Source organism: Ctenocephalides felis, unplaced genomic scaffold (genome assembly GCF_003426905.1).
Source record: "Ctenocephalides felis isolate EL2017-DRISC unplaced genomic scaffold, ASM342690v1 CF-g0.4_SCAFFOLD_01170, whole genome shotgun sequence".
NCBI classification, from domain to species: Eukaryota; Metazoa; Arthropoda; class Insecta; order Siphonaptera; family Pulicidae; genus Ctenocephalides; species Ctenocephalides felis.
Window position 1 is genome coordinate 31,156,742 of NW_020537324.1, and position 12,722 is coordinate 31,169,463.

General features: G+C 28.5%; 1 protein-coding gene across 1 annotated transcript; it reads left to right on the forward strand.

Moving 5' to 3' along the window:
* Nucleotides 1-7,142: 7,142 nt before the first annotated feature.
* On the forward strand, nt 7,143-12,311 carry LOC113366764 (trypsin-3-like). Its single transcript, XM_026608418.1, has 4 exons — nt 7,143-7,230; nt 7,295-7,478; nt 9,115-9,379; nt 11,997-12,311. Exons 1-4 carry the CDS (start codon nt 7,179-7,181, stop codon nt 12,300-12,302), a joined length of 807 nt encoding a protein of 268 aa, XP_026464203.1. The 5' UTR covers nt 7,143-7,178; the 3' UTR covers nt 12,303-12,311.
* The last annotated feature ends 411 nt before the right edge of the window (nt 12,312-12,722 follow it).

Consider the following 12,722-nt stretch of genomic DNA (forward strand, 5'->3'; position numbering starts at 1 on the left):
CATTTACTTAGAGAAGTTCAACTAACAAACACTTCATTTTTGTAATCGAAATAAATTTATTACTGTTGTGTAGTAAAATCAAATTATTCCTTTTCAAATATAAAACAAACTGAACATTTTTCATTTCATTTTCATTTTTCTCACGAAACCATCTGGTGGCGTCGGGTTTGCTAGTATATATATATAAGGTCCAGCGGAATTTAAAAGTCCGTGGGTAAGAAGGTCTACCATCATTATCTTAAAAACAAGCCAAGTATAAAAATTTTTAATGATAAATTTTATGCATTTTTCTCTCCAAATTTCTGCTTTTATGCTTCCCGGTCTTGTACTTCGGTTTTGACTTTTACGTTTATTTTTTTTTCTCAAGTTTATGATTTATTTCGTATTTCCGAAACAGTTGAACCTGTCTTGGCCAATAACTAATCAGCACGTCTCGATATCAATAGAAATCGAATTATTCAAATAAAATTTAATTTTAATAAGTTTAATAAATGAAACCTAATAATTTTCAAAAAATTTCGAAATATAAAAAAAAGTTTTTTTAAATTCAATTTTTATCTTATTTCAAAAATTTTTAAAGCTTTTTATAAAATGTAATTTTCAGTACGGAAAGTTTCAGTAACTTGCCGTAAGACACATAATTAAATTTTTTTTTGGTTCTATGAGCTTGGAAGTGCACAAATTCATCATCTTAAGAGGGCTCGAGATCTGAAGAACATATTTTTCTTAAACATTCAACTCATTTACGAATCTTTATATTAGCCAAATTAACAGATTTTACATTGCATTTGTATAATGTTTTGTTAATTATATTTCTTGAAATTAAAAATGTTATTAAAAAAATGAGGTAATTATATAGTATAGAATTTTCTTCTCGCTATCCAATATTTGCCGCCCTGGGCAGTAGCCCCGACTGCCCCTACTGTAAATCCAGCACTGCATAGATAGGTATACGAGTATATACATATATAATAGAACACTTGAATAAATTGAAAATATATTTTGATTTTAAAATTTAATTTCAATTTTAGTATATATAATTTCATACTAAGTACACAAATTTTTCATGTAGCCATTTTTTATTTTTTTTATTTTCTTATACATCACAATCTGTTTACAACGAAAGACATTGAGTAATTAAGTTGACAAATAACATAGAAATTCAAAAGGAAAACCCAGAGGTTCACTTTATATTGATGTACTAAATTATGATCCATATAATCACTATAATCTTTCCAAAACATATTCAGAATCTTTTACGACTGAATTTATATGTTTATTTTCTTCAAAAATTCAAATGTAAATAAACAATGACAGGTTATTTGTGATTTTGCCAACACTAGCGCTATCAATTGCCTAATACCCAAAACTATTTATTGATAAGACAACAACCAAAGATAAATGATATTATCATTGATAACAATCTATGACAAAAATATAAGATTTGAATTTGAATATGTAGGTAACGACAAAAACTAGTTACGGGTAACGATTTATGTTGTTTTGGCGCCTTTTTGCCCCCATAAAAGCTGGCACAAAAACCATGTTAAGTCATTTTGTGTTGGGACCTCGTGGTGATACTACAGTGAATGGTAAGTCATTTATAATAATTAATATTATTCTAAAACTTTTTTCAAGTAATTTCTAAAAAAAAGTCATATATTCAGTTTCTTGAAATGCATGATGTTTCCTTGTGTTTTGATTTATTTAATTTTATTTAGTGAATTATAAATGAAAAAATAGAAACTGTTCATTATTTATATAAATCGATTTATGTCATTTTTTCTATTTCAAAAGAATTTTTGCCAAAGAGTTGATGTAATGGTTTTGAAATAACTCTTCGGCCAAAATTGTATTAAAATATAGAAAATAATGTAAATCCAATAATATAAATAAAAACGGTTTTCAATTTTTTTTAAATTATAATTCAATAAAAAATAAATCAAATCAAAGCGCAAGTACATACATATAGGTATATGTCTGTACATATGTTATGTAATGTATATTGTATATATTTTATATTATATAAATATAAATAATTCCAAATGTAGAAGTTAGGTATGATTTTATGACATAAAACTCAATTTTATATAATTTTTTTGAATACACATTTTGAATTAAATATTGAATTATTAAATGACAAATAGAAATAAGAACATATGCAGTATATGTATAAATTTTATTAAGTCTTATAACATTAAACTATGAATATTGCAATAATTGTACAAAATCATTTTAATTGAAAATGGCTAATATATTTGACTACAAAGTCAATAATAATGAAAAAAAGATTAGAATTAGAAAACTATTACAACATTAAAATTTATATTTAAACTTATGTTGGAATTATTTGCAATTGACTTGTTATAATTAAAATGTAGTTGTTTAATTAATTTTTAATGTAGTTTGTTTCTTTTCAGATTTTATACAGTGCCAACAGTGTTATGTGCAGTGAATAATAAGTTCGGAGGCTTATTGTGCATTAAACTTTTTTGTTATTAATTGTAACTTAGTTTATTTGACATAGTGTTAAAAGTAATTTTTCATTTACCATTTTGCGTTATTTCGAGTACATGGTTCACACTTTTTTTTTAATTATCGAAAAACGACCGACTATGATGAAAATTGCGCGTTTGAAGCTACGTTCCTGCCGCCTACCCCCCACGGCAGGTCCAAGTAGTCGGGTTTCACATTTAAATTTAATTTATTAATTGATTAATTTTTGTTTTATATCTCTGAGTGTATGGACCCCTGCGTTGTTTTTCCCAGAAGCACCGCAACCCCATGCACTTAATTTTAAAATTAATATTATTTGTGCTATTATTTTTATAATTATTATTAAATTTGATTTTTTATTGTTTTGCTAAGTGGCCCATGGAAAGGAGTAACTTTTTTATAGATTTATAACATTTAGTTACTTTTTTTTAAAAAGTTAATTTGATTACTTTTCGTGCCGTAATGTAATGAAGCCAATTTCAAGAATTAACTTTACTTTTACTGGTCGCACAATGAGTCTCCTGGTGGAGGAATGCTGAATTTATAAGTAGTTGAACTTGGCAATGTTCAAGAGATGGTAAGAAACTCTGAGCTATGTACAAATCTTTTTAATCTTGATAGAATTAAATAAAATTTTAATTTTAGGTTGAAGACAGAAGTTACCAGAGGAACAGGTCCTAAAAACACTCACTAAAACGGAAGAATGTTTACCAGGACCTTAGTGATTACCAGTGTACAAGAGTAAGATGTACCACTTTGGAACCAGGAGCGCACAAGACCATAAGAACGTTTGTTATATTCAGATAAGTTTGTTACTAAGATACATCACTTTACTAAGTAGGATGGACCACTTTACCACCAGAAGCGCATACTGGAGAACGTTATATTGATAAGTATCTTACTTGCTAGGATAGATCATAAGATATTAGTTTTTTGCGAACATTTTCTATATTATTTTGTTATATTAAGATATCTATCTTACTTGCTAAGATAGATCAGAAGATATTAGTTTTTTGAGATCATTTTCTATATTATTTCATCGGGGCCCCATTTACGTTAATCATTCTTTATATTTGATTCGTGAACGGATTTATATACATATTATAAATAAGATATATCTCGTGCAAAATCGTGTTATATATAGTGCCAGTGTTGTGTACAGTGATATATTATAATATATACAGTGCAAATTGATATTTACAATTCAAGATCAAGATATAGTTCAAGATCAAGATACATACAGTGAAACATCAAGATCAAGATCCATGCGAGATGAAGATATATTCAAGATTAGAACTAACCAGAAAATTGCCTACAAAATTAGAGGACGTACACATGGATATATTATTAAGTTGAAATTAGGCTAGAATACATTAGGCTGGTAGTTTACCATTTTTTATTTTAAAAATGGGTGGGGAAGACGGCAAGGACCTTCCAGTTCGCATAGATTTCGCGTTTTTTCAAAATTATTTAATATTCAGTTTTATAACAATACATAATACACAAATTTATGAACTTTATAATTGCACTCCTCTATAAGCTTCATAGTGCTGGGAACCTATGAAGTTAAAGTATTTACATGGTGGATCTTAGGGGGGTACATCATGTAAATACTTTTTTTTCTTTTTTTTTTTCTTAATTACAAAATTACCATAGTACATTACAATTTTACCTTTAATTTCTAACAGGTTCTTGCATCGTCTACGTTTTTTTTCTAAAGAAGATATTCATATACATTTAATTATCTCGTGGGGTATTTTTTATGTTATATTCGTATCATTTAAGTTAGACTTAATAAATTAGCTTAGTTTATAATTTAAGTTATTTTGTAAGTGGACTAGGGCTGTACTCAATTTGTACGGCGACACCACATTAAAAAAAACGCGCCTGGCAACTATACCTCCTGGGTGGTGTGGAAAATAGTTGCATCTTAGCTATAAGTATAATAATTATCAATTTGATTATTTTATTAATTATATTTAATTAATATATAAATGTGTAATGAAATATGTATAATATACACTTATGTTCAATGTCCAAATATTCAATATAATAAAACTTTTAAAATAATCTTTGTTTTTTGAATCTGAAAATCTCCAATTTTTTTCAGGTAAAATTATTATTTAATAAATAATTTAATTTTTTTAAACTATATTACGTTTTGAACAAGTGTATGGTTTGGATAATAATATTATCATATTATTATAGATTATAATATTATGTCTAATTTTATTTTTTCCCTCTTTTTTTTTATTTCGAATTTTTATTTTACTAATATAGAACTAACCTGATTTTTAGTACTTGTAGCATGTTACTATTAGTAATAAGAATATTATAATTGGACATTTTATTATATTCCATAATAATATGATAATATTATTGATTTTGCAATATTTTGTCATAAAATATTGGTTCGATACCATAAAAATATCAGCGTTCCATTGCTGCAAATTTTTATCGCATAATGAATGAATAGTTACTGATGATTTAATTATTTAAATGCAATTTTAAATTGAAACTTATTCAAAAGTTAGTTTAATAATTTGCTTGTTTTCTTTTGCTGAGATTAGTCCTAAGAAAAAGTATTTGCCATAGTAACCGATATTATTATTTTTGGCATTTTGGCCCGTATTTCCGAAACAGTTAGACCTGTCTTGGCCAATAACTAATCAGCACGTTTCACTATCAATAGAAATCGAATTATTCAAATAAAATTTAATAAGTTTAATAGATGAAACCTAATAATTTTCAAAAAAATGTTGAAATATAAAAAAAAAGTTCTTTTTAATTCAATTTTTATTATTTGTCAAAAAATTTTAAAGCTTCTTATTAATTGTAATTTTCAGAACGGAAAGTTTCAGTAACTTGCCGTAAGTTTTGTTAATTATAATTTTAAAATTAAAAAATGTTATTAAAAAAATGAGTTGATTATATGGTATAGAATTTTCTTCTCACTATCCAAAATTTGCCGCCCCCGAAAATTTGCCGCCCTGGGCAGTAGCCCCGACTGCCCCTACTATAAATCCCCGACTGCCCCTACTATAAATCCAGCACTGTTTACAAGAGATAAATTAATTCAATAGTTATTCCACCTTAATATTTCTTTCAAAATACAAGATCAAGGTTATATACAATTAAATTTGTATTTTACATTGGTTAAATAATGTAGCTCATATTTCGTTAAAACTCCTTAAAAATTGAAAAAAAGACTTTGGATCTGTTTGCCCTTGGCAGTCCCTTCCTACTCCACCTCTAGAGTAAATAGGGACAGATGACCAATTTTAGAAAAAGGTAAAAAATATATTTTTATAATTACTAGTTAACTGGGAATTTTATTGAGCATAGTTTGATAGTTGTTTGATTTAAAAATTGTATGTGTTGTCATGTAGTTTATTTAGTTTAGACCAATGTTTATCAACCTTTTACGTGTCACGTCCCACCTTAATGTTTATAAAAACGTTGTGACTCTCATATAAAATTTTTGACCTTTAAAAATGATTGTTACTTAAGAAATAGAAATGATAAGCCTTTAATAATCACTATTAAATTGTGATCAAAAGTTTATAAGTGAAACATATTACAAAAATTGAAATTCAAATTAATTTCATTACTGATTTTTGTACATTTAATCAAGCCAATTGCTTATCTCTAACTTTTTGAAAAAGTGGTTTGTTTTCGCCAGAAAAAATGACCTGCTAATTTTATGATTTCTGGGCGTTTTTTTGGCATTTTCAAGAAGTTTTCTTAAAAGTGGCTGCACATATTTCGGAAATTTAAAAAGCTTTCGATGTATTTTTATAAGAACTAGTGTTGATAACAGGTAAACTAATATATTTTTGTCTTAATGATTAACTCTTTTATATATTTTATTCATATTTATACAGCTAGTCTATACATTGAATTGTACAAGTATAAAGGTGTAATTGAGTACATAATTTATATCCATTGATATGAATAATCATATTTATTTTTATGTTAATTGTTTTTATCAACACCTGCAAGTATTTATTTTTATACGAAAGTACTCAAGTTATATTCAGATTTAATTCATAAATATTCTTTCCTTTATAGGAACATCCATCTTGATGTTGAATATCTAAAATATTAAAAATAATTACGTGCCATTTTTTAATTTGCACCCTGAATTTAAAAATTGCTTTTCTGTGGAGCGTGCGTCCCACGTTGGAAATTACTGGTTTAGACAGTATAATTACTGAAAGTCAAATTAGACTTTTGTGCCCCTACCTACCTTATATAATATACGTAGAGAAATATATTTAGTATTGATATAAATATATTACAATTTATAATCAATTTTATTCTAATTTGTGAAAAAAAATATAAGAAAGAAAAAGCATATTAAAATTAATCTGAGAAAATCTTAAAATTAATTTGAGATTTATTTAGATATTGGCGCCGAACGCGTTGATGTCATAAGAAATTTCTAGATTATTTTAGAATAAACTTCAACAAATTTAAAAAAAAATCTAGCAATAGAAGTATATTAAGTGCATTTTTTATTAATTTAGTAGATAAGATAGTTAATTAAAAATTAAACATTGATATCAGTGCTGGACTGCTCTAAATAGTCAAGTGCAAGATAACTGATAAGTGCACGTAATGATCAATTTTATATAAGAAGTAATAACTGGAGTTCATTTCGACTTTGGCACTGATTCAAAATGGCATCCAAAACTTTATCTATTTTGTGCTTTTTGGTATTGTTCTACCTAGGTACGTTATAGTTATATAAATACATTTCGAGGTTTGGAAAAATTCAACAATTTTTTTTTTGCAGTTTCGGATACCGAATCCTTTATCTTAAAGACCAATAAAACTGATGAGAAGATCGTTGGTGGTGAGGAAATAAGCATAAAGAAAGTTCCTTATCAAGTATCATTGCTCCATTTTAATGGACACGTGTGCGGCGGTGTGATTCTGACTAGACAATTTGTCCTGACAGCGGCTCATTGCTTCATGTTGTAAGTTTTACATTTTACTTATTACACAATTTTATTTTTGAATTTAATATTGTTCTCTAAATTGTTGAATCAAAAATATGTAATATATACCTATTTCAAGCTATCAAGACCAAGTTAGCAAAATCGACCCGGACCTGTAGTATTATTTAGTACTTATTTGTATCAATAATAAAAAAAATTGTACCACGTGGCACTTAAAAAAGTGGAGCTGCTAGCTTATTATTAAGCTAGCAAGACCATTTTTTATTTTGGAAGAAAATGAATCAATAATAGCACCACGTTTTTTTAAATGGCATGTGGTACAATTTTTTTATTATTGGTACAAATTAGTACAAAATAAGTACTGAATAATACGATTGATACGGATCGATTTTGCTTTTGCTAGCTTAAGAGAAGTATAAAGAATACATACATACAGGGCCGGTCCTACGTCCTACCTTCAATGCAATGCATGCAAAAAATGCGGGCGCACGCCTTAAAGGGCGCCAAAACGAGATTTGGATAGGAAATTTATAATATAGTCCTTTAATATAATTCAAAAAATATATACTTTTCTTGCATCTTTTACTAATCTATGGACAGTATTTTTAGTATACGTTAAAAATTTCACTTGAAAACAATAAATGGGAAAGTAAAGGTTAATACATACAATTCGTCCCTTACGATATCAATTAGGAGAAGTTTACCATGCAATTTTAGATATTTTAAATAATGAAATATTAAATTAAAACATGAAGTACCAGTGCTATGTTTAATAATGAAAGACTAGAATTTTTTTAATCTCTAATTTGCTCAATAGGATAAATTGCATAAAATCCTCAAAATAAATAAATAAAATGTTTCAAAACCCAAATATTAATATTACGCACGCGTTAGAAATAATTGAAAATTTATTGCAAGCAATAAATAACATATTGAAATTTTTGGATGTGTTGAAAAGTTTAGATTGAAAATAAATATTTAAAAATAGCTCGATAGTGCGGCAACGATAGAAGACACAAAAAATTGATTATGAGCACCCGGGAATTGCCTCGATCTTCTGAATAATTTTAAAATCAATGTATTTTTGCGCTCTTAGTTTACATATATCTAATTTCTTGAGTACTAAACACAGAATTATTAAAAAGTATTTTAAAAATTCAATGTAAATTCTGTATAATTTTCATGATGAACTGTTAAAACAGCTAAAATAATAGGGGGGGGGGCGCTAAAAAAAAGTAATGGCATGCGGACGCTGAGGGCTCCAGGGCTGGCCCTGCATACATACATGCTTTTATATTGGTCTCAAACGATTCAGAATATGTGGAAGCGTCAGGAACACATGAAATTAGCAAGTCAACCTTTCTGGCTGAAAATATTTTTTTTTTACCTTCAGGGAGTCAGTAATTAAGAAAATAAGATTTACAGTAATATTTAATATCATTGAAAAACTCAAACCCAATATAATTTTAAAAATATGCATTGATTTTTTTATGTTTGTAGCTCATATTATATAACAGCAAAATCGACAGCACTTGGGTAACACAACCCCCTGAAGTTAATGCATGCATATTGAACAGTTTGATTATAGTTTTCCAAATGAGATTATTTTTAGCAGTAAACTTTTGTCATTACAAATGGTGCTCTTTTTTCACAGCGTCTACAGCCATGAGGAAGTCAAAGTACGTGTTGGCAGTTCTGAAATAAACCATGGAGGAATGATATTCGACATTGAATTTTATGCCCTTCACCCTGATTATCCAGAAGATCATGATGACACATCCGATTATGACGTGGCTCTTGTTAAACTTGCATATCCGCTCAAGTTTAGCGAAGACATCCAACCGATCATGATGGCCGAAAAGGACTATGAACCGCCAGCAGGAACCAAAGCTTATGTGTCTGGATGGGGAAGAACATCGGTAATTATTAAATATAAAAGTATCAGTTGTTGGTTTAATTAAAATTAGAACTAAATATGTGTATGTATGGGATCCAAAATTTAACATTTTGCCCATTCCTTATCTATGATTCTATCTAACTTTTTTCAATTTTAACTCCATTTGATAAAACTCGATAAGAACTTGCGATTAGTTTGGTCAATGGGTCATGCCGTTTTTTTATGATTAGCATGAAAGTGCTTTTTTATATATGTAATAACCAAAAGACCAAAATCGATTATGGTTAACCTCTATAAATTTTGTTCATTAACTTCCCGTAGGGGAAGTTATAGTAATCGCAAAAAAATCGAAAATGAAAATTTTATATATCTTTACGTTTCAGAGGTTTCTGAATATTTTGGCATACCTTAGAAAAAATGGATGTATGTGTGTGTGTGTGTGTGTGTATGTGTGTGTATGTGTGTGTGTATGTATGTGCGTGTGTGTATGTATGTGCGGATACAAATTTTCGTCGACGATTTCGGGAACACGGATCAACCGATTTGAATAATTCAAAAAACATTCGATTCGTATTGATAAGAAGACGTGCTGATTAGTTTTTGGCGAAGGCAGGTCTAGCCGTTCTGATGATACGGGGCAAAAAGTGCCGAAAACGGTAACTCAGTTTTTAAGAGAACGGAGCGTCCAATTTAAATAAAAAACATTTCACTTGTATTGACAAGAAGAAGAATCGATAAAATTTTCATAAAGGTAGGTCTAGCGGTTTCAGAGGTATGGAGGAAAAAGTAAAAAAATTAGCCATTTGGCGGTCAAAAATGATCATTAGACATATGCACATCAAATTATCAGATATTTTATAGAGAATTTATCAATAAGTATACATTTTGTTAACATTCCTATGGGTTCCGTACCAATGCTTATGCATTAGACAGCGACGCGGCGCTTACGCGCTTTATATTTTGTCCCTATGCAGTTAAATCAGTACGATTGCTTTGAAAAAAAAGTTCAGATCTTCCACAATATGTCAAAATAAAGAAAAAAATTTTTTTTTCAAAAAAAAAAAAAAAAAATTAAAAAAAAATTATTTTTTTTTTAAATTTTTTTTTTCAAAAAAAAGTAATTTTTTGTCCATATATATAGTTTCTCAAAAATCTTATTTTTTCAAAGTACATTTTTTTTCAAAAATGTTAATCGTTTTTAAAAAATTAATAATTTTTGGTACGGGAAGTTCCAGCAATTTGCCTTAAGGCACGATGCCTTAATTGCCTTAAGACAGAATTCCACTTACAGCTAGTTTAAACTTTGGAACCATAACCGTGAAAAACATTTATACGATCACAGTAGAAATAAATACTACAATTGCCCCGAGGTTTCAAGAATTAAATCTTTTTGTTGGACAATGAATCTATTTTTTTTATCGGTCGACTTGAGAGGCCCTTTTTTAAAAAAAAATACTAAAGGGCCTTAGGAAGTTCTAAAAGTTAGCGCATTTAATCAGAATTGTAAAATGGTAAAATTGGAGTAAAAAAATAAAGACCTAAAAATGACATGAATTTTGCTAGTGCTGGTGCTAGTGTAATTATATATGTTGATTTGAAAATTTTGGTTGAAACAGGATCAAATTAAACATAAACTTGTGGTGCATGGCATCGTGCCTTAAGGCAAATTGCTGGAACTTTCCGTACCGTAATGAAAAATTTGAGCAATATTAAATATTTTCAAATAGATTATTATAAATGCTGTACTTTGATTATTCAAATTTTAAAGACGCAATTTAAGAGATTGTAGATTGGACAATGACCTTAATGTATGTTTACATAAAAAGTAAATAAACAAAACTTGATCAAGCGATGTTAGAATGAAGGAGGTTATCTCATATTTCTTAAAATTGTATAAACTGAAATTCAAAGTTAAAATGATTAATTTGTAAGTGAGTCATTTCTCATATTAAAAAAATATATTTTTTGGAAATTAAAAAAATATATATCTTTGAAACAAAAATTTTTTTTTGCATGTCCAAAACTAATCGTTACTTTGCAAGAAAATCGTTTTATGAATCAATCGAATCCGATGCTTTGTTATCGCAAAACTGACATTTTTTACATTTATAGCTTCTTATTACTTAAATTAGGCCTGTCTTTCCCAAAAACTAATCACCAAGTCTTCTTAGCATCACGAATTGAATGTATTTTGAATCATTCAAATCAGTTTCCCTGTTCTCCCAAAAACTTAATTTTCATTTTCTTCGTATCTCGGAAACGGCTGGACCGGTCTTTCCAAAAAACTGATCAGCACTAATTCCTATAAGTAGAAATCGAATGCTTTTTCAATCATTCAAATCGGTTGAGCGGTACTCCCGAAAATGTAAACGAAAAATTGTATCCACAACACCTACTTTACACAAACACCCGTCCATTTTTTTGAGGTATGCCAAAATGTTCAGTAACTTCTGAAACGTGAAGATTACAATAACTTACCCAAAGAGAAGTTAATAAAACAGTTTTGTGTTCACAACATTTTAAAAGCTTTTACTTTTGTATAGCATATGGCAAATTAATCGTATCGTATTAAGCATGAACAATTCAGTTGACAATTATCAAAAGTATCAAATTAAGTAAAAAATATTCTTGGTTTACAGTTCGGTGGCCAATTGTCTAAAAATCTGCGAGGAGTCGAGTTGGAAATAATAGATCTATTCGATTGTTTCCTTTCCTACATGGATAAAGTAAACGTGTCCGAAAGGCAAGTTTGCGCTGGAATCCCCGTTGTAGGTGGTAAAGATTCTTGCACTGGAGACTCGGGTGGCCCCCTTACCATCGATGGAGTCTTGGTCGGAACTGTTTCCTATGGCGAAGATTGCGCCAAAGCAGAATATCCTGGAGTTTATTCAAATATTGCCGAATACAGAGATTGGATTGAAGGACTTATAAGAGCTGAGTCATAAATGATATTTATTATTATATGATGAACTGTATAATTTGAATAAACTACTAACATAAGCTCAAGTATTGATATTTATTGAACTTAAAATAAAACTAGTAGTGTATGGCACCGTGCCTTAAGGTTAATTGCTTAAACTTTCCGGACCGATTAAGATTTTTTAAAAAGCTTCAAGCTTTAAACTGAAAACTTTTAAAACTTTGACTTTTTGAATTTTTTTTTTATTTAGAATTTATTTTGGACTTCTTTAAAGCAATTTGTCTTGGAGACAAAATATCGAAGTGCGTAATTAAACTACCATTTTTGAAACTTCTAGACGTCTGTAGTTAACTTTGCCAAAAACTAACCACAAGTCTTCTTTTTAATACAAATCGGATATTTTTTTAACTTACCGTAGGGCAAGTTATAGCAATCGCAAAAAAAT